The sequence below is a fragment of the Chrysemys picta genome, chromosome 1, assembly GCF_011386835.1.
Source record: "Chrysemys picta bellii isolate R12L10 chromosome 1, ASM1138683v2, whole genome shotgun sequence".
Classification (NCBI taxonomy): Eukaryota; Metazoa; Chordata; order Testudines; family Emydidae; genus Chrysemys; species Chrysemys picta.
In genome coordinates, this window is record NC_088791.1 from 183,571,123 (window position 1) to 183,598,249 (window position 27,127).

The window sequence follows — 27,127 nt, forward strand, 5'->3', positions numbered from 1 at the left end:
GAAACAATCCGTTGATATTAAAAGTACTATTTCTGGAATTTATATACAGTTAAAAAGCATGCCACATAACTTAGTAAGAATAGTTTAGGATCAAATCAAGCCCTGGTGTAAGCAGGGTGTTGGTTTGTGCCTTTGGTTGGTGTAAATCGGTGGAAATTTGTTTGGGTCTTGACAGGGGCTCAGTTCCCTCACAGTCCAGTCTACTTCTGTTTGATCCTGCAGTGAAAGGGGATGTCTTATGACATCAATCTGTTTGCCACAGAAACATTGTGGTGTCACAGTTCAGCATTAAGATTTTACCTCAGGACAAAATGGAAATGGAGATGTGGACTGTAAGGAAAAAAGATTTGCTCTAGCAATTATTGTGGGGAAGTTCTATGCAGAAGGTCAGACTAGATGATCACAATAGTCCCTTCTGGCCTTGCTCATATGACTCTATGAAAAAGCTTTCATCTCAATGAAAAAACTTTTGCAAGTAGAAAATGTGATAAAACCTTGTGAAAAACAGAAGAAAGGCAAACCAATTTCCTTTATATGTTTCATATATTTGGAATTGTTTAACAGTATGAAAGTTTCACCTTAATGCTTCTTAGATATAGATATATCTAATGAAATATAAGCGTACCCATTTACAATTGTTTATAATTGTTTAAAATCATAAATAATTGCAACAACTGACACAAACACAAAATACCTGCATGTGTGGTAACAAAGCTCTATACTTGTGTATAAAAGGCAATTCAGGTAACCAACATCTAAATGGAGATGGAGCATTTTTCATTTTATGCACATGCTTTTCCAACTATTTGAACATGTAGCATATAGTCCCTTAGATACAGGTAATTACTGCAATTATGATTATGCAACTAATTAGTTTCCTTGACAACTACTTTTGCAAAGCATAAAGTGGGTGAAATTAACATCCTATGGGAATTCTGTAGAACTTTTTTTAAATGATCTGAATATTTTGCCAGAAGATTCTCAGAAACTCTCTACACAATTCACTGTAGCTATCTGGGAGCCCATCCTCCAGTACAAGGTGCTACCTAGTTTTGAAATGTGTGTCGGGTGTGTGTGTTTTGTTTTTAATCCCTGTGACACTAATAGTAAAGCAACATTTTGGAACTTCAACCCTGATCCCTACACAAACTTACATGCATCCTTAACTTCAAGCAGATGAGTAATCCTTAACTTCAGTGGATCTGCTCACATCTAGGAGAAAAATGACTGGCAGCTTTGTCAGCTTTTTTTTTTTTTTTTCATACATCAGTTTCAGGAGCAATTTTTATTTTAAATGCTGCCCCCAATGTTGATGTGTTGTATTAACAGCCTTGGAACAGTCAGAATCTCTGTGCAGTTCCCACAAACAGAATGACCTTTGCTGTCAGTGTTGAGCATTTTGCTTACCCTTTTAAACAAATGGCTGTCAGTTGTGCTAAAGTACCTTCACTCATCCTGACCAAAGTCATTTAGTGATGGGCAAAGATGGACAATCTATTTAATATGTGATATTTTCTCTGATTTTCACACTGTGCCTGATAGCAGCAAAGATGTCAGTGTTCATCATGCCAAACAGATTCTTTATATCATCAGTATTGACTAGAAATGACAGCTTTATGAGATCTAAAGGTTCATCTCGAAGGGAATGTATTACAGCATATTTTTCTATTGATGCAACAGTTTTTTTTTTATATTAACAGAGTTAGGAAGTCAATATGAATATAATAGCCCCTTTTTCCATCTGTGTCCAAGACATTTGTGTTGGCACTTTCCTGGACCCACAGATAAGCGTGTCTTGAGGTTTTCTGCTTCAGATGTGGTTTAAAACTCTTAATAAAACATAAAAATATCACAGAAATAATTCCCCCAAGTGGATGCTGACAATCTTGGGAACTTCTCATATCCATTAAAGCCTTCGCTTCAGATTTCTAGCAGATTTGAACTCACTCCTTCCATTTAACACCACAGTGTCAAAAGTCACAAATGTAATGTCATACAGGGACTCAACCTACAGAAAAGCCCAAGAAAGTGATTTTGAGGGGAAGAAAATATTCAAAATATAAAAAATGGTAGGTGGTTGTTGATTTTGTTTTACTCAGTTTTTTTTAAACATCTGTTTTATTTTTTTGCCAAGGAAGTTGACAGTGTTCATGGGAGGATTTCCATTCTCCAGTGATGCCTACCTGACTTAGTTACCCTCCTGGCCTTTCTTCTAGGTTCCCAGTTACAGGCCTTAATCTGCCTCCATGAAAACCATGCTACAGTCCTATCTCCTTTTATATCATTGCCAGTAACAAATATTTTTCAGGCCACATTAGGCCCTCAGCTATTTATTTATTCATGCATTTAACCTCATTTTCTTTCAGTTATGTGCTCAGTGATCTACATGCAAACACACTACCTTCACTGGGTTTGTTCCTGTGGTCCAGTAGCTAAATCCTATTAAACAATTCTGTAGATAATGAACATGAAGGAACAGAATCCAGTTCAGCCTTTCTGAATTGTATTGGTCTTCAGTGCTGCTAGCAACCAAAAAGTAGTAAAAACTTACTTTAGTCAATAGTGAGCATGTGTAACTCAAGATACACTGAGGAAGGAGATCTGTTGAATGAAACTATATTATTTTCAGAATGGGACCACTTTTTAAGCAATACATTCAGCTAAGAAGTAGTATCAATGTCAGTTGCTGGCTTCCAGTTCTTATTCTTGTTTCCAGGGAAATGTATGTTTCATCAGTAAAAATAAAGTAATGCGTTTTTAAATACTTATGTGTTTTTGCCCCACTCGTCCCTTCCCATGGAACTAAGCTGGAAAGGATATCAGTGACAACATTGGCTAAGAATAAGAGTCCTTACTTGTAGCTATCAAGTAATAGCTGCCTGCTTATAACTCCAGTAAAAGGACAGTAGAATTCTATAGTATTTCAATTTGAAGGGAATATTTTTAATGCGAACATATTTTAACAGGATGTCTTCAACCATTATTTTTTCTCCCCAGAATGAGCACAGTGATCTTTTGGAGGGCAATTTGCTAAAAAGTTCTGACCATTGCATGTAGGCCAACAGATACACACATCATCAAATCTTTTAATAACAATACAGATCTCTCTTCATGTAATGCTGATTTGATAAAGAAAGTTGAAATTTAAGAAGCCTTTAGTTATGATTGCTGATGTATATTTTGGTCCCAGATGCCACATTTTTAATGTTTTACTAAGAATTTATTTAAATGGAGCACAGTGCATTGGTGTCAGCCAGTTCAAAATGTTTGAGGAGAGAAAAATAAATTATTTACCTGTAATTCAACTCCATTTGGCTGGATTTCTACACTTAGGTTTCATGCTTCTAGCCCAAGACAGGTGGGAACGCTCATAATTCTCAAAAGTTTTTAGACCTGCCTATTCCCCCAAACCAACTGCCTGTGCCTCAGTGCCACCTGGAACATAGTACTGTATTGTACAGGAAGACACTTGTTCCTTAATCTCTAAGAAAAATGTATGTCATATATTGTGGAGATGCTGGTTGTGGCTCCATGTTTGAATTGAGATTTGCATTTGAAGCAGGGATTCAACTACTTTGGTACCTATAAATAATAGAGTATCTTCCTCAAAATTACAGTACCTACTCTTTGGCCCTTCGAGTGTAGAATAAATTAATAGAATAAATTAATAAATTAATAGAATAAATTCTCTGAAAATTTAGAAGTAAATCTGTTAACCAGTTTGAGTAAATATTAATTTTAAAATGGGTCATGTATGAAATTTAGTGCCCTGAACCTGACCTTTCTTTGTCCATTATGATCTTAATAATGAGATCATACAGAATTTGTAAACTTCCCAGACATTTAAAACTCATTGAAAAATTGTGCATATGCTATGTTTGATTATTTTTTTTAGTGCCAATAACTTCAACCTCACATCATCAGCCCTAGTTTCAAGACTGCAACTTTTCTGAATGCTGGGCCTGAGAATCTGTTTCTGATCAGAGGCCCACAAAGCATCTTGAACTAGCTAGTGTCTCATGTGGAGGCCTCAATTGAACTAAAGTGCTCCAGTGCTAATTAGAACCCTTGGGTGATATTTCCAAGATAGAAAGATTCTCCAGTGCATCCATGAAGGTCTTTTCAGCCCTTACTCATTTGTCTTCAGTCATATCTAGAAGAAAGAACAAAAGACAAGTCATCCTAAAGAAAGAATTGAAGGTATCAGTGCTCTCTGAAACAATAAATCTGTAAGCAACAATCCATATTGGTGTATCTAATACAAGGCAGAACAAACTCCCCAGCTTTACCAAGTTACCTAAAACCAATTATCAGTAGTTTGATAGATGATTTGATCCCAAAGTCAGAAGGCTAGGAAAAAAAACTAGTTCCTCTAAAAACTTGCACTAGGTTCCTGAGAATCTTTCAGAGAACATGGCACACACATACAGAGGACAGTGAGACATTAAAGAGCTAGGTGAATTCATACCTGTTTTATGCTGTGAGTATATAATTGACAGCTAGGAATCCAATCAATATTGTATTCTTAGAGAAATGCTTATCCAAAGTGGCAACAAGAAATATATTTAAGTTAACAGCCCCCTCAAATCAGTGATGTAATAGCCATAGCAACCATGCCATCTTTTGCACTTAAGGGAATCCTACAAAGGAATACTAAAAATATGTTGAATAAGAATATTATCTAGTTGCAGACAGGATTTACATATTGTTCTCACTGAAATGGCAAGCTCTCAGTGCAGTTTGGGAATAACTCTGTATACACCATTCCCTGAGGAAACGCTAATGGTTTTATACTGGGTAGGCTAGAAATCATTAACAGACTTTGACAGAACAGCACTTGATGTGACTCTAGAGAGACAAATTTACAAACAACCTCACGCTATTACTATTGCCACATTCACAGCCAGAGAAAGTAGGACATTTGAGAGAAATGTCAAAAAAGGCCTGCACATCTTTACCAAAGGAATTAAATTCTTCCCATATTGTGGCTCATGACAATGTTAAATTAAGTGAAGATTACAGTAATGGAAAACAATAGAGAAATAATGAAAATACACCCATATCTTCCCTATCCCTGTACAGTGAGAAAGTTAGATGAGTAGTGGAGTGACTAGGTTCAATAAAATGAAAAGCCACTTGAAACTGAAATTAACATTTTTTGATCTGTGAAAAAGTTTTCTCTGTTATTTTCATTTCTGTGCATCTTTACTTCCGTTCGTCCAAGTCTGAAAGTAGAAATGTTGAAATATCACACATAGTGATAGTATTAGCAGATTTCCAGCACATAGACCCCAAAGGTTCGGATAGGCCAGTTGTTTAGTTGTTTAATCACACCAAATCGCCAAGCATCTTGAGGTTTGTCTGTCAGTAAGATCACAATTCTGCCTACTTTAATCACATAGAGTAGCAATTTATTTGGTGAGTAGTGTTATTGATTTCTGTGAGCCAGATTCCATCATTCTTACTCACATCAAGTAGTATTTTAATTGCAATGGGGATATTTACAGGATAAAATATTACTCACTTTGAGTGAGCATGGCATAATCAAACTCCAGGTAAGTACATAGAGAAAAAATGCATAGTAATGTGATCACAATGATATCTAATCACAATAATAAAAATACAGCATTATCGAATAAGAACTTTGCATTCAAGGTTACTAATCTCCTTTTTGAGGTGAACCAAATGTCTGATAACACACCATAATAGCATACTAACCCCTCACTGGTACTCATAAATGGAAGGCCTTTAAATCTGAAAATTAACTAAACAAGATAAAGAATACTCAGCCCTAGGTTGTCAAAAGTTGCTAATGATTTTAGGTGCACCATTTTGGGTGCCTGACATTTGTGGAGAGGCTTGATTTTCAGAAAGTGCTATGTCCCCACCCTTTTCGGTGTCTCAGACAGAACTCTGAAAAATTCAGTACTCTGTATCTCTAGTCACTTTTTGAAATATAGGCATCCAGATACCTATGGAGCCAGAAGAACTACACATCACTAAAGACAAGAAAAGCTCTCAACAATTGAAAAATTATATTCTGTGGCTGGGATGAGGTGGATAAACCCTGCAGTGGAGAGACAGGGGGACAGGAACAACTCTGGGTCCAGGAAGCCCCACCCTGACAGGCCTGCTGGGCATGCTTCAGGTGGAGGAGGAGCTTAAAAGGGAGTCTCTTCAGCACAGCACGGTGGCAGGCATAGATAGACAGACTTGCACTAACTGCTACAGAGGGATTATGCCAGGAAAGTAATTCCAAGGGGAGGGATTTATGCATGAAGCCAGGACTCCCCACTCATGGGCCATGTTGCAAGGAACAACCGCAGGCCATAACACATGCCAAGGAGGACAGAGCGGTATGAAGAGACCCAAGGGATGGTATGGACTTCAGATAGCAGATGCCTTCCTTATGGCAACCAAGAGGGCCCCTGGATAAGTACTTGGTGAAGTGGGAGGCCCTGGTTCCCCTACCTAGATGGAGCTGTCGCCACAGTCTCTTATCAATAGATAAGGAGGCTCGCCCCCGCAGAGAATGTGGGCTTGACAGCCCAGTCCTGATGAAGGACATAAGGAAGGTCAGCAGAGAAAAATACAAACAAAAAAAGCCCACAACAAGACAACATAGATGTGGAGAAGCTGCTGAAATGGATCGTGGAGAGCCAACGTCAAAAGGCAATTACTCCAACAGATGGCTGCACAACACCAGCAGGAAGCAGCTCGACAGCCACAGGAGCAGTAGCAGCAATTCATTTGAGACCTGACCACACAACATCAAGAGTAGCAAGAACACTTGGTCCAGCAGATGGCAACACTCCTACAACGTTCTGGAGCCACCACTAATCAGAGGCCAGAGTCCTCTGGGAGGGTCCTGATGTCACGGATCCTGGTCAAGGTAACAAATATGGGCACAGAGGATAACCACAAAGCCTTCTTAGTGACATTTGAACATGTGGCTACTGTGGTGGAGTGGCCGCCAGATCACTGGGCCACGCTTCTGGCCCTCATACCTGACCAGGCCAGCCCAAGGATCCCATGGATGCTTGAGACTACCATCTGATTGTGACTGTTCTTTTAGATTATTTTGATATCTCCCCAGAAATGTACTGCCAATGCTTCCAGAGAGAAAGGTACCCACCAGGGGCCCACTCCCAGGTCATGGCCCAGTGCTTGAAATATTATTGCTGGCATTGGCTAATCCCAGATGGGTGAACTGGAGTACAAGTGACAGAGCATAATGTACTTAAGTAATTTATCCAGTTGGTTTTTTTTGGTTGGGAGATAAGAGTGGGTGCAGAGACACCAGCCAGATGGTCTGTCAGAGGCAGTAGGCCTCACTGAAAATTTTGTGACAGCTGAACAGCCCCCTCCCCCCCTCAACCCTCAAGGGTGGGAGCCCTGAGGTTAGGCCATCACTGAATGTGAAAGACCAAGTGCAGTGGAGGAAACAGGGTGCAGGAGATTGTTGGCTGGGCCGAGACCCAAATACCTTCTGCAACAGAGACTTGGACACTGAACAAGAATGCTTGAGTTCACAGAGGCCTAGAGAGCCAGGGAGTGTGGAAGCTAAGGTGGCATCCCCAATGTAGTGGAGAAAGACAGCAGCCCTGCAGGCAGGCAGTCTTTTCAAGTGTGAGCAGCATAGTCATTTTCAACGCTACTACCCCTTTTATGGATTGTAGCTAAGGGCAAGCCTGGACAGCTGCCCCCCAGAGCCTGCAAGAAGGGTCCAACCAAGATGGTAGCCCACTGAGGGTCTATGGGTCTGAAGTGATAGGCTTAATAGATTCAAGATATAGACAGGCCCTCATAAGGGAAAAGCTGGCTGAGGTCATTGGGATGTTAACTGCCACTATTTTCCTTCACTGTATACACAGAGACATGCACCCGTACCCCACAAAGAAGTTACAGCTTATCTTGGGAAACCACACCAAAACTCTCTGTGATGTGGGGGTTGGCGTCTCTGGACTACCCAGTGGTCTGGGACTGTGAATGCAAGTGCAGGAGAATGATTTGACTGTGGGGGGTGACTGTACTTCCAATTTCAGAGAAGGCTGGATCATGGAACTGGTCTTGCAGGAGTGCAAGAAGCTCCAGGGGAGGGGACCCCTGAGGGACCAGCAGGACCAGCTAACTCAAGACCATTTGAGTAGGGAATGGCTGACCCAAAACAGGGATTCCATATGGGAACAGAAGGGAGACCCAACCTTGTCCCGGACATATGAACAGCTGTCAATAGAGAAGTAAACAACTGACATAAACTTAAACAATGGCCATATATTGAGTTGAGAGAGAAACGACTCTACTGGATTCTACACGACCACGAGGCCAAGGTTTGGGCCCAACTTCCAGTACCTTGTCCCTTTCAGCGGGAACTACTTTGGCGTGTGCATTTGGTTTTGTGCACTGGTTACCAGTGGAGGGAGAAAACCCTGGTGAGAATTATCTATCAATTCTATTGGACAGGCATCTAGAAAGAAGTAAGGGATTACTTCATGGCCTGTCCAGAGTGTCAGTTCACAGGACCCAAGAACACTCCAAGGGCCCTCCCGATAATGATAGTAGACATCCCCTTTGAAAGGATTGGCATGGATTTGATAGGACGGTTTAGAAAAAAGCACGAACGGACACCAACACGTGCTGATAATCATGGATTATGTGACACATATCACCAGGCCATTCCACTTTGAATGACCTACATAGCAACAGAACTCACAAAGGTTTGCCTGGGTGGAAATCCCAAATGAAATAATTGCAGACCAGGAGATGAATTTCATGTCACGACTAATTAATCTATGTTATCTAGCTATGTTAGCTACTGAAAATCAAATCTCAGAGAATATCAGTTTACCACCCACCAACGGATGGGCAACTCAAATGCTTCAGTGGGACCCTGAAGGGAATCCTGAGAAAGTTCATGGCTGAAGACTCTTGCCACTGGGATTGTTTGTTATGGCCCCTCCTATTTGCAGAACCTAAGGCTCCCCAGGCCTCAACAAGGTTCTCAACCGTCAAGTGATTATATAGGAGACAACCCCAGGGGACCCTAGACCTAGTTCAGGAAACCTGGAGGAGAAAGAGCCCAGAGGCTCCAGGTAAGTACAATACATGCTCCAGGTATGAGAAAAGCTGAAGACTTGAAAGGCTTTAGAAAAGAAAAAACACTTAAAGGCCCAAGAGTATCAAGAGCAAGCCTACAACAGGGTCACTGCCCATGTGAATTCTTTCCCAGTGACAGGGTACTGCTGTTGTTGCCCAGCTCAGAATCAAAACTGAATGGCTAGGTGCCAACGGCTCTTTGAGGTGGTATGCCGGATAGGATTATGAGATCTGGCAAACCAGAAAAGAAAGAGACCCAGATTTATCCCATAAACCTTCTGAAGGCATGGCGAGGCTGCACGAGCTTATTCATAACACCCTTCCCCCCAAATCTAGAGTCTCTTACTGCAGGTCTCAGACACAATTCTCTTGGGGGAAGGGCTCTTGCCCAATGGGTTCAGATAGATGGTCTGATATTTCTTTTCTGTGTTCTTGTCACAAACTGGACAAACCTGGCTGATTTGTCACCAAATTTTGGGGTCTGGCTGGCTTCTATAGATGACTCATACACAGCTTTATCATACTAATGGCTCCCCTCATTCACTTAGTGAAGAACTCTAGCCTCAAGAGGGTTGCCTGGTCCAAAGTCTACGATACAGCCTTTAGGACCTTGAAAGACGTTCTAAGCAAAGAACCAGTCCTCTGCCACCCTGACTTCACATGATGGTTCATACTCCACACAAATGCTTCAGACATGGGGTTAGTGGCAGTGTAGTCCTGAAATTTGGGTGAGGAAGAGTATCCAATCATCTATATCAGCTAGAAAATATTTCACAGAGAGAAGGCCTATTTGACTATAGAAAAAGAAACCTTGATGGTGAAGTGGGCCATAGAAGCATTGTGGTATTACCTACTGAGAAACCTCAATCCTCTTGATAACTGACCACACATCCCGCCACTGGCTAAATTGCATGAAAGACACCGATCCCTGGATTATGAAATGGTATTTAGCCTTACAACACTTTCTAGGTAGCCCATAGGCCAGGGAATAAACATCAGAATGCAGATTTCTTTCCTTGGGGTGGGGGAATGCAAGCCTTAGACTTGGACACCCCAGCGCTGAACTTAAGGGGAGAGGTCCATGGGGTAGATAGACCCCACAGTGGCGAGAGAGGGGGACAGGAACAACTGTGAACCCAGGCAGACCTACCCTGGAAGGCCTACTGGGTATGCTCCAGTTGGAGGAGGGGCTCAAAAGGGAGTCTGTTCAGCACAGCGAGGTAGCAGGCAGAGAGAAACAGACCTGCACTTGCTGCTATGGAGGGGTTACACCAGGACAGTATCCCCAGAAGGATGACTGCAGCATGAAGCCAGGAGGGACAGAGAAGTAGTAAGAAACCCAGAGAAGTGTGTTAGCTGAACTTCAGGTAGTAGATGCCTTCCTTACAGTGCCCAAGAGGTCCCTTGGTCAGAATCTGGTGCAGTGGGAGGGCCCGTGTTCCCCTACTACTAGGCATGACTGGTGCCACAGACTCTTACCACTAATAGAGGGCCCATCCCTACTCAAATTGCACAAAACTTCCACTTCAACAAAAAATATGCATAATAGTTTTCACATTTTTTTCCTTGTAAATGGGGCAATTTTTAAAAGTTATCTTATAATTTGAATAAAAATAGGCTTTTTAGGCATAGCAGAACATTGAAATGCTTAACCACCATTTAAATATACAATACTTTCATTCACAAAAGTTAGCTGTCATATTAAATGTAATTGCTAGCATGTTGCTTTACAATTTTAAAAGTCCACTAGTGTATCGAATTAGAGACGACATTTTAAAGAATATTTCTGATGTAAATGTATGTCTGAAAGATTTATATGAAAAAGCTGTCAGAAATCAATTAAGCTGGTGAAAAATTTTCTTAGATATTAAAATTTTAGCACAGTAACTTCCACGAATCTCAAGAAAAAACAACCTGTTTCTTTCCAGGTTGATTTCTTTTATAGTTCATAAAGAAAAATGTTGATTTTGAAAAGGTCTGATAGTTTTGACTATTGGGAAAAAAGTATTCTGTGTAAAATAAAATACTGCAGACCCAGTCTCATGAACATCTGCACACATTCCCAGTAACTGGTTGGTTTTATCACATTATGTCTTTTCAACTCATTATTACAAGAATTCTCATGGAAATAGGTTTTTGATTGTATGAATATTTGAAGAATGTTTGTTGTTTCTATAAAAATCATATGCACACAAAAGCAAAGTTATGAATGTTGTAAGCAAAGTTTAAAGTGTATTGATAACTGTTGATGCAGGTTCAAGCCCTGGCTCGTTCACAGATTTCCTGTGTGACCTTGGGCAAGTTATTTATCCTTCCTGTGCCTCAGTTCTACATCTGCAAAAGGGGGGAGGAGGGAAATACTTCCTATCTCCCACCCTCTGTCTTTTTTGTCTGTTTAGACTGCAAGCTCTTCACAACAGGGACTATCTCCTACTATGTGTTTGTCCAGTCCCTTGCACAATGAGGCCCCATCTTGGTTGTGGCCTGTAGGTGCTACTATCATTGAAATAATGACAATAATAATTATAATAAGGAATGTAAACAGTATAGTTTGGACTATATTTGATTCTTGTGGTTTCTTCCTACTTTGACGATTACCAGACTTGAAAATTCACATTTTTAAGTCAGTTTAATTCAATGTCTCCAGAGATATTGCTGTCTCTAGACCAGATTTTCTACACTTGAATTGTTTTCGATAAATCCACCTACCTTTCTTATTTTGGTCAATATCCATAACCCTATATTAATTGCTGTTTCATCATATTTTCTCAGAAATCTTAATGTGCAGTTTTGTAAATTCAAATATATAAACATTTTGTATTTCCAGACAAAGTTACATAATTGGGGTATAGATTACATGCCAGAAAAGTAGATATTCAACATAATATGCTGAAATTAGCTCTGCCACAGCCATAAATACCAATGGGAACTGTACACATAATGCTTCACACAATACACTGAAATAGTCATCGAAAGTGGCATTTGTGATGAGTAACAGTCTCAGAGGATGGGTAATTGGACATGGAACATTTTCCCACTAGTCTGGAAGGCTATAGCCTTCGACATTAATTCAGTGGCCTGTTTGAAATGAGTTCAACAGTCTCATTCAAATTCCAAGTAAACAATATTGCAAAGACCAGCCGCACACAGTGGCACTCTTGTGGCAGTCTGAACATAAGAGCTGGGTGAATTTGCACAACAATTTATTTAGCAAACCTAGTTTTGCTTTGTGAGCATGAATGAGCCATGAACAGACACTTCATTTTTATGAATTTGTTCATTTTTCACAATTGTTCGACAATTAATGTAAGTGAAAATATTTTAGCTTACGGGTTGCTCTTCACAATTGCTTCAAGTATCCACTGTTTGTAAATCATGCTGGGTGTTTCATTTCCTGAATCAGGTGACTGTTTCCTGATTTAGGATGTTTGTCAAACATTGCACCATAAGTACTCAGATAAATTCATCTTTTCTTGAGGATTTATAACCCTTTCTCTTTCCACATTCTTCCAAACAAAGATGTGCTTATTTGAGTTTTTGTGGAAGTGAATAAAAGGGGTCATGAATATATTGAAGTGAAAGGTTTCAGTCCCCTCCATCCCCAATGTTCACTAAGCTCTTGCTCAGTATAGAGACGATAGATTGAGGACCCAATTCAACAAAACACTTAGGCTTGCTTAATGAGACTGCTCCTATTCTTAAAACCAAGAATGTCCATAAGTACTGTGCTGGATTAGGTCCTGAAGCAAGGAGAGTGAATATCCCTCATGCCCATGAAAGTATTTCCTCCAGAATAATGTTGACACAGATTATTGGGCCATTGTGGGGAAGCATGTGTTGCTACATAGAGATGCTACTTATTGTGTGGATTAAACATTTTGGTATCCAGTTTTGTCATTCCTGCAACTTCAAAGGAACTCATTTTTCACTTTAAAAAGTACAACTTTTGTCAATATTTTCAACATAATTTGTTTTTACTGTTAGAGAGACTGTTTTAGAGTGACTGTCTTTGACATTGTGTAAATATTGCATTAATTATTTTTTCTCTTTTTCTTTCCCACTCTTGCTTTTTTTCTTTTAATTTTTACTTTATCTCACATATTTTACAACCTTTCCACTTTTTTCTCAAATTTACTTTTTTCTTACACTCCTCATTTTCTATAACAATCTTCATCAATGCAGATAGATGCTGTGAAGCCACTAAAGGTGAAAATGGAAGCCAATCATGGCAGCAAAATGCTGCTAGTTTTTCTTTCATTGTAGCCATAAGTCTGTTGTGCATGTTTTGATATTATTAATAAGACAAGCAGCATGTTCTCTTCTTTTCCCTGGGAATGTTATTTTTAAGAGATAAATAAATGAAGACCTGGATAAAAATTTGACTTTCTGGAGCTCTTCTAAAGTATACATTTCCAATTAATATCATAATGGAAGTAATTGATCAATCTATGCACGAAAAATTCTCACAAATGGCTTTTTTATCAACACAGAAACCATATGTCTCATAACAAACACAAGCTGACAATGATTGGCTGTTCTTCTATGTTCATGATTTTATTTATTTTTTTCTCAGTTATAATTCGTTTACTTAAGAAACATGTGCATAGACTTGTATATGTCATTGTGGGTGTAGTGGGTTCTCATGTTTGTCATGTTTGATCCCATATCTGCCCCTCTGAATTTTAAAATGTATTTATATATGATTTGTTCTATCAAATATTCCATTTCATTAGCTACTTTTGCGGTATTTAGTACTATTTTTATGCATATTACAATTGTTTATGCTTTACAATATAGGATAGTTTTAAAGTATTCATCACTATCTCAGTTAAGCTTTGTAAATTTCCCTATTTAATCTATTTTACTTTCTTTTTTCCTCTCTACCAAAATGCCTCTATCCACATAATAGGTCCTTCACCGTTATATCCCAAGGTGATGACCACTTACGGCCCCTGTGCCTGCTTTTTGAAAAAAGAAAGCTGCCATTCCCAACCCTTATTTCCATAGCATGTGTCGGTCATGAAAGACAAGTTCAGAGTTCTTTATCTTGAACTTTAACAAAGAACAGTTAACATAGTTATGACTCATCTGAACTGTTTATTGCACAGTTGGTATACTTAAAAAAGTAGGCCAGATCATGCAGTTAGATCTATGTCGGCAGACCTTTCTTTGTGCATAGAGATTCATTCATGGTGAGGATCCACATGGATGTAAAGGTTCACCCATATGGATCTGATCATGGTATCAGAAACTAAAGGAGTGGAACTCATAATCCTATTACATATTTAATAATCCTAGAAAGCAATGCGGTTCCAGAGTAAGGCAGAAACTTGAGCTTTGTGTTAAGAACTCTTTTCAAAAAGTAAAATTACTGCTGTGAAATTGTGCAATTCTTCAGTACGGTATGATCTTGTGACAAAACATTGAGATATTGAACAAAATTATACAATATTTTTAAATGTTTTTCTTTGTTTTCATTCTGTGCTTTTTAATTTTTTTAAAAGGTTATAAATATACCTTATATTTGAAGAAAGATTGGCCAAAATCAGTGTATCTGCTAAAGAAAAACTGAGCATCTTCACCAATGTAAAGGAATGTTTTCACATATTTAAAAACTGGTAAATGACAATTTTTACCAGTTTCAAATTATTCCTGAAAGCTTTCACTTTAGAAGATAATTGGTAAATCCATTTGTTGTATATCATATCAGATATGGCCTTTTGGAAAATGATCTTGCATGGCTGATCTCTCATCCAAGAGGGTATCCTTTTCCCAAAATGGATATATGTAACTCCCAAGACTGATTTACATGCATTTATAGAAAGACATCCCTCTCTATAAACTGAAATATCTAGTACAACTAGGAAACTTAAGCTCTGATCCAGAAACCACTTTGTGTGAAATCCTGGCCCCACTGAAGTCAATGGCAAAAATCCTACTGATTTACGTGGAGCCATGGTTTCATCCCTTGGCTCCCCCTCCCCCCCCAACTATATTACATCCTTTTTATATCAATGTAATTCCATTAATTTGAATTAAGCTACACCAGCATAAAATTTGTGTGAAAGAGTGGAGAATCAGATTTTCTCGTCAATATACCTACTCGTGGTAATTCAGCATTTTGGCCAATTCAGTAAGACACTTCAGATTCCCCCTAACTTAAGCGAAACATGTGCTTAAGTGTTATACTGTGTTGGAACCCAAAGCCAGAAACGACTGTTTGATCTGACCCTGAAAAAACAGATTATTTTTCATAGAAACTATTGTATTTATATATAATATAAATACATTATATATATAATAAATAAATGGATTATAGGTGGAGTTGTTATCGCTAATTGTAGTTCAGGTTGTCTAATACACTACAGTTGAAGAACCTGTTTTCAGTTGCTTATAACTGCCAAATTCTGCCAGTTTGTTCTAAAATTTTAAATGAGTGTCTGGCTCAGGCTGACTTTGGGTGGGGGGGGGAGGGAGGGAGAGTTTCATGTTTTCTTCAGCCATTTCTGAAAACAAGATTCGGGAAAATATATTGTTTTTCCCATGCTAAAAAAAATATTGTACAAACTTTTTTGTTGAGAAATTCTAGTGCCTCCTTGCTTTGGGGCAAATATTGGAAATTTGTAGACATGTTGCCTTTGTATAAGAAATGTGGCTTTTGCTGTCCCCATGAAGAAATGCCCAAATTTGGTCTAACCTTAATTCTGCATCTGACGAAGTGGGTATTCACCCACGAAAGCTCATGCTCTGATACGTCTGTTAGTCTATAAGGTGCCACAGGACTCTTTGCTGCTTTTACAGATCCAGGCTAACATGGCTACCCCTCTGATAAATGAAAGATAATGAGCAGGCACACAGAATCTGATGAAGCTATTTAAAGACCCACTGAAGCTTCATGGAAAACTTAGTAAAACCTTAATGGGAGTTAAATCTGTGTCTTAGGAGGCAAGCTGGATTCCCTTTTCCCCAAGGGAGCATATTTATGTCATAGTTCCCATAGGGAATGGAGACAATGAGAAAGCTTTATGTCACTTGTACTTCTTCCCCTGATCCTGGGACCAGGCTGGCTTTAGGGGCCTGCAATCAGGGCAGACACCCCGGACACCAACATTCCTGGGCACCAAATCATCACATTCGGTTACCAAATCCCCATTTTTGTTTCTTTTTGATAATAGAGTTTTGGGTGGGTTTGTTTTGTCGCTTACTCCATTTGAGTGGTGGGTGGGCACTGAAAACATTTTCCACCCTGGAAAATAAAGGGCCCTGGGATCAACAAGATACTGGACCAATCACTAGGTTAAATTAGAGAAATCTCAGGGCTACTGGTAAATTACAGCTAGCTGCCTAGTACAGCTGGGGATTCATGGGGCATAAGGACATCTGACCCCACCCCTTTTCCCCTGGTCATACCTTCTACAGCAGGAATAAATAAGGGTGAGTTAAGCTGTTGTTACAGCTGCTCTGTATCACTAGAGTAGGCTCAAAGATCTGACCTAATGAGGTTACATTGTCATTCAGCTACTGCAAGTAAGAGGAGAATCAAGCTCAGTATGTTCTTGGTCTATAACTCAGACTGTGTCACACAGCAGTTTCCTGGGATAATATAGAGATGTATGTATTGGTCTGTAATATAGTTTGAGATGCCTGTCCTTAAAATATTAGTAAAGTAGGATTATTGTACAGGAAATTGTAATATCATGCCTTCTCACAAGAAAGAGCAGGGAAGTAGAGAGAATGGAAGTGCTTACAGATGAAATAATAATTGCTAGATATATACTTACCAGCTTTCGGATTATAACTCAAACTAAAGTTAAGTGATACCCTCTACCCCGATATAACGCTGTCCTCGGGAGCCAAAAAATCTTACCATGTTATAGGTGAAACCGCGTTAAATCGAACTTGCTTTGATCCGCCGGAGTGCGCAGCCCAGCCCCCACGGAGCATTGCTTTAGTGCATTATATCCGAATTCGTGTTATATCGGGTCGCATTATATCGGGGTAGAGGTGTATATAGATGTGCACAGATATAATTTGATACACTGCTGTCATTAAGGCGTAAATGTTAGGTAAGTAAAGTTATTCTTGAAATATAGTAATTCTAAAAAGGCTTTTAGCTTTTATGATTGAAAATGTAACATTTTCCCAGTGTTGTCATGTACCTAGACATTGTTTCATTTAACATAATTTTAAAGTCCTAAATTACACTGAATTTGAGCCTGAAATCCTAATTAGTGACCCAGAGAACTTAAAAATAAGCCTCCACAATATTGTGATGCAACTCAAAGCAACAATAGTTTCAGTATTCTTCACTCTAGATGTGCTACAATTTAAAAACTTTTAAAATCTAGGACTGTATTCTTCCCCAAAGAGGTTTCCTTTGTATCTTTTTCGTTTCCTGAATTTTGACAAGTTACAAACAGGTACAAATAATTTATCAGCCAAATGATTTACATAATAGGAGTACAAGCCAGTGTATAATGGTTTATTTATAACAATAGAGATATTGGAATATAAAACACTGGGCTAAAAAGAGAAATAAAAACAACATAATACTATACACTAAAAGCTACCTATATTTTATACATGAGCAATAAAATGTGTTTATTTGTATTTTTGTATGTTTACATTTTTGTATGTATAATGGACATACCCAAATTCTGTTGCTAGATAAATATAAACAAACACCAAGTACTGTCCAATTTCAAAGCTATAACGGATTTAGAGAGCTGACCACATTGAAGTAAAACCCAGGAAATGTGAACTTTATATGTAAAAACAGAAAATGACATTTACAACATTTAAACTAATGGAATAACACAATAGATATATAGTATGCAAATAACCAAATTCAACTGCATGATCATTTCCTGAGCCAAATCCAGAATCATGCTCCTGTCACCCAATGTCCTCCTGTCATTGTTCACAATGTGTTGAAATACAACTTTAAGTGTACAACCAGCTAATGAGAGGGCTAATACAATAGAACCTCAGAGTTATGAACACCTCAGGAATGGAGTCAAGTATCAGGGGGTAGCCGTGTTAGTCTGTATCTACAAAAACAACAAAGAGTCTGGTGGCACCTTAAAGACTAACAGATTTATTTGGGCATAAGCTTTCGTGAGTAAAAACCTCACTTCTTCGGATGCATAGAGTGAAAGCTACAGATGCAGGCATTATAATCATAATGCACTCTATGCATCCGAAGAAGTGAGGTTTTTACTCACGAAAGCTTATGCCCAAATAAATCTGTTAGTCTTTAAGGTGCCACCAGACTCTTTGTTGTTCAGGAATGGAGGTTGTTCATAACTGAAATGTTTGTAACTCTGAACAAAACATTATGGTTCTTTCGAAAGTTTACAACTGAACATCGACTTAATACAGCTTTGAAACATTACTGCAGAAGAAATATGCTGCTTTTAACCATCTTAATTTAAATTAAACAAGCACAGAATCAGTTTCCTTACCATGTCAAATAGTTTTTTAAAACTTTTTTTTAGTAATTTACGTTTAACACAGTACTGTAGGGTATTTGCTTTTTTTTTTTCTTTTTTGGTCTCTGCTGCTGCTTTCTGCATACTTCTCATTCCAAATGAGGTGGGTGGTTGACCGGTCAGTTCATAACTCTGGTGTTTCTAACTCTGAGGTTCTACTGGATAATCATCTTAAATAAACAAGAATGAGAGGGCAAAAGGGAATCTTATACTGTAATGATTTATGTGATACGGGCTCCAATCTCCTGCATAGGAACCACAATAGGTGGAGCTGACTATATGCTATTTTTTGAACTTCTTCAATCCTCTGGATTGTTGCGGGACAGTTTGGCCTTTGGAAGTAGTTAGAACAGCCTCAGTGCTGCTATGTCTTGTGGAATCTACAATGACCTCCTATTGACCACTATGGCTTCTGGGGAACATCGGAGTACACTGTGCTCACACCATGGCCACTCTCACCCCATTTGCAGGGGCAGTGGAGGAATCTCCAGCTTGCCATTAAAGCAATATAAGACTGCTTTATTCTTCTGTGGGGTCAACAATCTGGGCCTATGTCTTTTCCTTGTTAAAGTCTTGCCACATTTTTCAAATGTACAAAGCAAAATAGAGGGAAAACAATAAATAAGCCTGCACTTACATGACTGCATTCTCATGACATTGTTTATTGCAATTAAACATGGTTTATTGTGTCTACCAGAATGTTCTCCCAATCCTTGATAAGCTGTGTTTATTATGCATAGAACAGTTCTATTCACTACAGTAGGAAATGCACATATAATATCTGCAGAATTGGACACTTAGCATATGTAGTCTTATATGCTAACCCAGGGACTGGCAACCCCGGGATGGTTTGTTTACCTGCAGCGTCCGCAGGTTCGGCTGATCGTGGCTCCCACTGGCCGTGGTTCACCGTTCCAGGCCAATGGGGGCTGCGGGAAGTGCCACGAGCTGAGGGATGTGCTGGCCGCTGCTTCCCACAGCCCCCATTGGCCTGGAACGGCGAACCGCGCCCAGTGAGAGCTGCGATCAGCCGAACCTGTGGACGCTGAAGGTAAACAAACTGTCCTGGCCTGCCAACGGATTTCCCTGATGGGCTGCGTGCCAAAGGTTGCCGATCCCTGTGCTAACCTCTGACTCTGCAGTATTATCTGTCAAGAAGCTACACAAATGTGGGAACTAAATGGTTTATTACCTGTTTGACAAAGGTTGTCATGAAAGGGTAAACATGAGGAGACTGCAAGTTGTGTTTAATGTGATCAAAATATTGAGATTGCTCTCTGGGTTTTCTCATGCTTTGCCTCTGTACTGGATATTCATTGCACAATGTTTCACAGAAGGAAAATACTTCTCAGAATCACATTCAGAATGTGCTTCCACCCTCCAGGATGTTTAACATCTACATTTTGGTTCTAAATAAGCTTTTTCCTCAGTTTACCATCCCAACTTGCATGCTTCCTTTTCCTGACACCAGTGGCATAGTCAGCATGTACCCTCTTGACAGCAGTCAGACATCTTTTGAGGCTCGATGGTCAACTGTTAGAATTGTGCTTCCTTCTTGCATAGTTGCACCCCATCTTCCTTTCAGCTCCTAATAAATCTCAGAAGAGCCAGCATAATGTTATCCAGGGGTTGGCAACGTTCGGCATGCGGCTCGCCAGGGTAAGTACCCTGGCGGGCCGGGCCAATTTATTTACCTGCTGACGCGGCAGGTTCAGCCGATTGCGGCCCCCACTCGCCGCGGTTCGGCGTCCCGGGCCAATGGGGGCGGCGAGAAGCCGCGGCCAGCACATCGCTCACCCACGCCGCTTCTCGCCGCCCCCATTGGCCCGGGACGGCGAACCGCGACCAGTGGGGGCCGCGATCGGCCGAACCTGCCATGTCAGCAGGTAAATAAAACTGGCCTGGCCCGCCAGGGTGCTTACCCTGGCGAGCCGCGTGCCGAACGTTGCCGACCCCTGATGTAATCTATTATTGTCTGGTCCTTGCCTTCCCCAGGGAAGTATCTAATGCAGCCAGTGCTGTTATTCCCCAGATGTACACTTTAAATTACATATTGGGTGAAATCCTGGCCCCACTGGAGTCAATGGAAATTTTGCTATTGATTTTGAAGGGACCAGGATTTTACCCATAGAAAACCTGTATATTTTGTAACTATTGTCTAATAATAAATGTTAGCTGTATTTAGATAATAAAAATAGGCCATTAAGACAAATATTTCTTCATAACCCTAAACCTATTCTATAGAATAGACCCTAAACCCTAAACCTATTCTGTGGGGGGAGGGATAGCTCAGTGGTTTGAGCATTGGCCTGCTAAACCCAGGGTTGTGAGTTCAATCCTTAAGGGGGCCACTCGGGGATCTGGGGCAAAATCAGTACTTGTGAAGGCAGGGGGCTGGACTTGATGACCTTTCAAGGTCCCTTCCAGTTCTAGGAGATAGGATATCTCCATATATTATTATTATTATTATTTCTTTGGAACACATAATTCATTTGTGTAGAATATACCCCATGCTTGGGTACTATGAACAAAGATGTATTTCACCTTTGCAGGAGTCACTGTAATGGTGCAAGGCCAAATGTCCCTCCAAAGCCATCCATTTAACCACCATTTTCCAAATAGTCTGTTTTTAAGAAATAGTCCAACTATTTTTGACTTCCAATCATATCACTCCAGAGAAAACTAGTAGAAACTCTAATACCATATATGAGACCGTTCAGTGGTGTAGATGTGTCTCCATAGATTTCTATACGGGGGGGAAAGTTTTTTTTCCATAAAATAAAGAGTAAAATTACTTTATTAAATTAAGTGTAATTATGTTAATCTGTAGGAGATGAGCATGACATTATTATCCTGACAGAATCTGAATTGAGAGGATACGAGTTTAGCAGACAATAGTATATATACCTCTGATTTCAAGCTGAGCATTTGATATAAATTAGCAAATGAATGAGTCTTCTTTTGATGGGTACCAGTTTACTATTCATATGCTATATGTAATAGCTGAAAGTTCAGGCATTTTAAGGTTTGAGAAATTAACACATGAATAGCACGATTATTTTAGGACTCTACTTGGTAAACATCAGCAGATTATAAACTAGTATCTATCATGTACTATATTTCTAAAAACAATTTATACAATTAAATAAAAGTGTGTAGGCAAGGAGCAGTTGTATCAGGCCCAAATCCTGCAAAGACTTCTGCATGTTCTTAACTTTAAGCATCTGAGTTGTCTCATTGAAGTCAATGGGACTACTCATATGTTTAAATTCAGCACATATGTAAATGTTTGCAGGAATAGGGCCTTAGCGACTTACCTACACATAATTAACAGTTTTTCAGGCACTGGGTTTGAAAATTGTTCTTAGTTACACCCGTTTTCATACTCCTTTATTTTATACAGTATATATAGTATATTATCCTGAGCAAAACTATAATTGGCATCATTATGTGGCATTGTGGACACACTGTATTTTATGCTATTACAGTGAATGGTATAGAATATTTATTTTACAATCCAACGTGCAGTAAAATGGGGAAATAGTTATTTTTATCAAGCATGGCATTTTTATCAGGATGCACATTAACTGAATTGTAACACAAGCTAAGCAAACCAGATCAGTTGTGTATTTTCAGTATTATTTCATTGAAAATGTTACACACTATGTGTTCACTCTGCTACTATGAAAAATACTTTAAGTGCTACAATCTCTGTGAATTTCTGTTTTCTAAAAAAACACTCTAAATACAAACAGTTTCTGGGTTTTTAATAATTAATTTGTGAAACATTAACTTTTAATTTTTTTTCTCATTCCTTTCTTGTTTCACTGACATTCTGCTCCATTGGCTTTTCCTGCCACCTCAGCTTTTTCCCTGAAGAATGTGTGCATAGTGTACATGTAATGTCCCTCAGCATCATTACAAACATAATGTCCATTTATATATATGTAACCTTATGCATGTCTTCCATTTGTTGTTCAATGTCCATTTTATTTTATGTAACCTTTCTATCTCCATTTTTGTAATAAAGAAAATTGAATGAAAGCATCTTTATCTGTATTTTCTTTATTACTGGTGAAACCTCTTGTCCTCGTCCTGTATTTCCGTTATATCATATTTGGCTGACTAGAATTCTGAACTTCATGGACAAAAAGGAGTCCTATAAAAATGGAAACTAGGACAGATTACAAAGGAAGAATATAGGCAAACAACACAGGAATGCAGGGGCAAGATTAGAAAGGCAAAGGCACAAAATGAGCTCAAACTAGCTACAGGAATAAAGGGAAACAAGAAGACTTTTTATCAATACATTAGAAGCAAGAGGAAGACCAAAGACAGGGTAGGCCCACTGCTTAGTGAAGAGGGAGATACAGTAACAGGAAACTTGGAAATGGCAGAGATGCTTAATGACTTCTTTGTTTCGGTCTTCACCGAGAAGTCTGAAGGAATGCCTAACATAGTGAATGCTAATGGGAAGGGGGTAGGTTTAGCAGATAAAATAAAAAAAGAACAAGTTAAAAATCACTTAGAAAAGTTAGATGCCTGCAAGTCACCAGGGCCTGATGAAATGCATCCTAGAATACTCAAGGAGCTAATAGAGGAGGTATCTGAGCCTCTAGCTATTATCTTTGGAAAATCATGGGAGATGGGAGAGATTCCAGAAGACTGGAAAAGGGCAAATATAGTGCCCATCTATAAAAAGGGAAATAAAAACAACCCAGGAAACTACAGACCTGTTAGTTTAACTTCTGTGCCAGGGAAGATAATGGAGCAAGTAATTAAGGAAATCATCTGCAAACACTTGGAAGGTGGTAAGATGATAGGGAACAGCCAGCATGGATTTGTGAAGAACAAATCATGTCAAACCAATCTGATAGCTTTCTTTGATAGGATAACGAGCCTTGTGGATAAGGGTGAAGCTGTGGATGTGGTATACCTAGAGTTTAGTAAGGCATTTGATACGGTCTCACATGACATTCTTATCGATAAACTAGGCAAATACAATTTAGATGGGGCTACTATAAGGTGGGTGCATAACTGGCTGGATAACCGTACTCAGAGAGTTGTTATTAATGGTTCCCAATCCTGCTGGAAAGGCATAACGAGTGGGGTACCGCAGGGGTCTGTTTTGGGACCGGCTCTGTTCAATATCTTCATCAACGACTTAGATATTGGCATAGAAAGTACGCTTATTAAGTTTGCAGATGATACCAAACTGGGAGGGATTGCAACTGCTTTGGAGGACAGGGTCATAAATCAAAATGATCTGGACAAATTGGAGAAATGGTCTGAGTTAAACAAGATGAAGTTTAACAAAGACAAATGCAAAGTGCTCCACTTAGGAAGAAAAAGTCAGTTTCACACATACAGAATGGGAAGAGACTGTCTAGGAAGGAGTACGGCAGAAAGGGATCTAGGGGTTATAGTGGACCACAAGCTAAATATGAGTCAACAGTGTGATGCTGTTGCAAAAAAAGCAAACATGATTCTGGGATGTATTAACAGGTGTGTTGTGAGCAAGACACGAGAAGTCATTCTTCCATTCTACTCTGTTCTGGTTAGGCCTCAGCTGGAGTATTGTGTCCAGTTCTGGGCACCGCATTTTAAAAAAGATGAGGAGAAATTGGAAAGGGTCCAGAGAAGAGCAACAAGAATGATTAAAGGTCTTGAGAACATGACCTATGAAGGAAGGCTGAAAGAATTGGGTTTGTTTAGTTTGGAAAAGAGAAGACTGAGAGGGGACATGATAGCAGTTTTCAGGTATTTAAAAGGGTGTCATAAGGAGGAGGGAGAAAACTTGTTCACCTTAGCCTCTAAGGATAGAACCAGAAGCAATGGGTTTAAACTGCAGCAAGGGAGGTCTAGGTTGGACATTAGGAAAAAGTTCCTAACTGTCAGGGTGGTTAAACACTGGAATAAATTGCCTAGGGAGGTTGTGGAATCTCCATCTCCGGAGATATTTAAGAGTAGGTTAGATAAATGTCTATCAGGGATGGTCTAGACAGTATTTGGTCCTGCCATGCGGGCAGGGGACTGGACTCGATGACCTCTCGAGGTCCCTTCCGGTCCTAGAATCTATGAATCTATGAATCTATGAACATTTTTGTTTCAACAGTTAACACTGATATTTTATCACCAAAGTGCATATATACCATTTCCCCCATTCTTATTTTGGCTTATGTTAGGTGGCTGCTATATTATACTAGAAAAGCAATTATGTAGCTACTACTGGTCTCTTCCTTGAGATGGTTTTAGTGGCCCTGGAAACAGAAATAATTGTATCTCCTCTTAGGGCTTGGCCACACACTCATGCAAGTTGTACCACTTTATACAGTATAAAAGTGCGTTATACAGTATAACTTATTGCCATATGGAAAGGGGAACAAGTTAAATATGTAGAAGTCACCTTTATATTGGTATAACTGCATTCACATTAAGAGTTCTACCCATGTATTTATTTGTGTAAAAAGAAAATCACACTCTGTAGCCAAAATAGTTATACAGTACAAAAACTGTATAGATTAATATTACAGTAATTATGCAATAGTATTTAGAGTTTAAATTGTGCTGATGAGCTCACAACTACTGTATTTGTATTTGCCCCAACTTTAGTGAACAGGCAGAAAATCCCACTGAACCTGTAAATAGGTTGTCAGTCCAAATATAGTGACTAATTAACATAGGTCATCTTCACCTTTCAGGCCTCTGACTGTGATCTCTCTGAATAATACTGTCGGCTGGTACAATGTTGCTAATCAAAACTGCGTGGATTGCACACACCGTGATTTGAGTTCAACAGTTGGCAAGACAAAGGCATTTTCCTTTTTCTTCACTTAATAGTAATGCAACACTTATATCAAACCATACCTTTTCTAAGCCCTCCACAAACATTGGCTGATACTTACAACACTTCCATGAGATAGGTAGGTAAATGGTATTGTTCCCAATTTAAAATTAGAAAGCCAAGCACAGAAGTTAAGTCACTTACCCAAGGCTATATAATGAGTCAGTGGGAGAGCTCATGACACAAAAACTACCCTAGTTGGAGACAGTGTGGAGGAATTCTGGGCTGGTTCTAGGCTATCTCCTCTTAGCTTCCCCGTTGAGGAAGCATGTAGGAAGGAGAAGGCAGCATTCTGAGAGCTGGGTGTGTTCTAAAGATCCCCAGCTGAAGAATGGCCCTTGTTGCAGCTGGGTGTAACTCAGGGCAGCCTCCAGTGATCATGAGATCATGTAGGTGGCTTAGAGCCATCTTTGCCCCTTCGTGTGCTGAGTGCAGTTCTGGTGCATCTGAGAATCCAGGCCTAAAACTCAAGCCTTTGTGTTAGTGATTGAATTCATGTTCGTCCTCATCCAGCATGAGCTGCATTGAAGAGACATCAATATTAAATGCCAGATCCTGCAAGCCCTGCATAACTGAAACTCCCATTGAAGTGAAGGGGACATGAACACATACAGGGCTTGAAGATGCTGTTTCTGTGTTAGCATTTAACACTGATGACCTGTCCCTATTTCTTTAAGACCCTAGTACCCTTCTTTAATGTGATTTTCTGCCATCCAGTCTTTTTTCCTGCTTTTTCAGGTTATGAAATCAACTGGGACAAGCCAGAAATCTTTACTCTTAATAAATGTTGCTATGGTACCATGCCCATTTGTAAATTAACACCTGAAATGAAAACTGCAAAGATCAAAAATTTGGAAGTATGTTTAATGACCAATTTCAATTCCACCTTATATTTCAAAAACTGTCTAGTTTATGGGTGTCACTTCCTAATGAGAGTAAAAACTGTGAAGAAACTTATTAATACCTCAGCTAAGCTACACTCTCAGAATACTTCTACCTCTTTATTTTGCATTATCTTTAGATGGGGCAGTATTGTGTCATTGCTACTTGAGTAAATGTATGATTGAAGTCAATGGAGAGGCCTGTTTAAAGACTGATGGCATGATATTGCCCATCAGATTATCTCCTCTCTCCTCAGTAAATGCTTGTGCACTCATATAGATGCACTTGTCAAAAAATGTTGTTTTCCCAGGATAGATGGTGTGAATTTTAGCCAATATACAGTTGTTGTTTTTTTAATCCGGCTTTCCCCCCCCCTAAAACAGGGGATGTTCTGAGAAAGAATGTAAATGATGAATTCCTCCTGTGTGTGTGTGAGTGTGTGTTCATTTTAAGGAGAGATATGCAGCATTACCTTACACATAATTAATATTATGCATACATGTCTGTCTCACTAGCCCTAATAAGTCTTTCAAGTTCTGTAATGGCAGTGGAGATACAGAGTTGAATATCCAACTAGACCAGTGGTATCAACCTTTTCAGCCATATTATATTCAGCCAAATTATTATTTCAGGAAGGCCAAGGAGCCACAATCAGCACTCTGAAGGATGCGATGATCAGGCTTTTCCTGCTAGTATATAGTCAGCTGGCATAAATTAGAAGCAACCTGCTCTGGGGCAGATAATCAGAGAGTTGGTTGTTGGGTTTTTAGTTTCTTCTCCTTTCCATCTCTCCTGAGCTGCCCCAGATAGCTGT

At 39.4% G+C, this 27,127-nt stretch overlaps 1 protein-coding gene across 2 annotated transcripts in view; it reads left to right on the forward strand.

The window, feature by feature from the left end:
* The window catches only part of NCAM2 (neural cell adhesion molecule 2), a 514,501-nt gene that overhangs the window by 459,678 nt on the left and 27,696 nt on the right, over positions 1 to 27,127 (forward strand). The window contains exon 16 of one of the 2 annotated variants that reach the window (XM_065576283.1): positions 13,279 to 13,460. The exons of the other annotated variant lie outside the window; for it this stretch is intronic. Within the exon in view, the coding sequence (XP_065432355.1) occupies positions 13,279 to 13,385 (107 nt within the window). The 3' untranslated portion in view covers positions 13,386 to 13,460. Of the gene's footprint in view, positions 1 to 13,278; positions 13,461 to 27,127 lie in introns of those variants that run through there. 2 annotated transcript variants of the gene reach the window in all.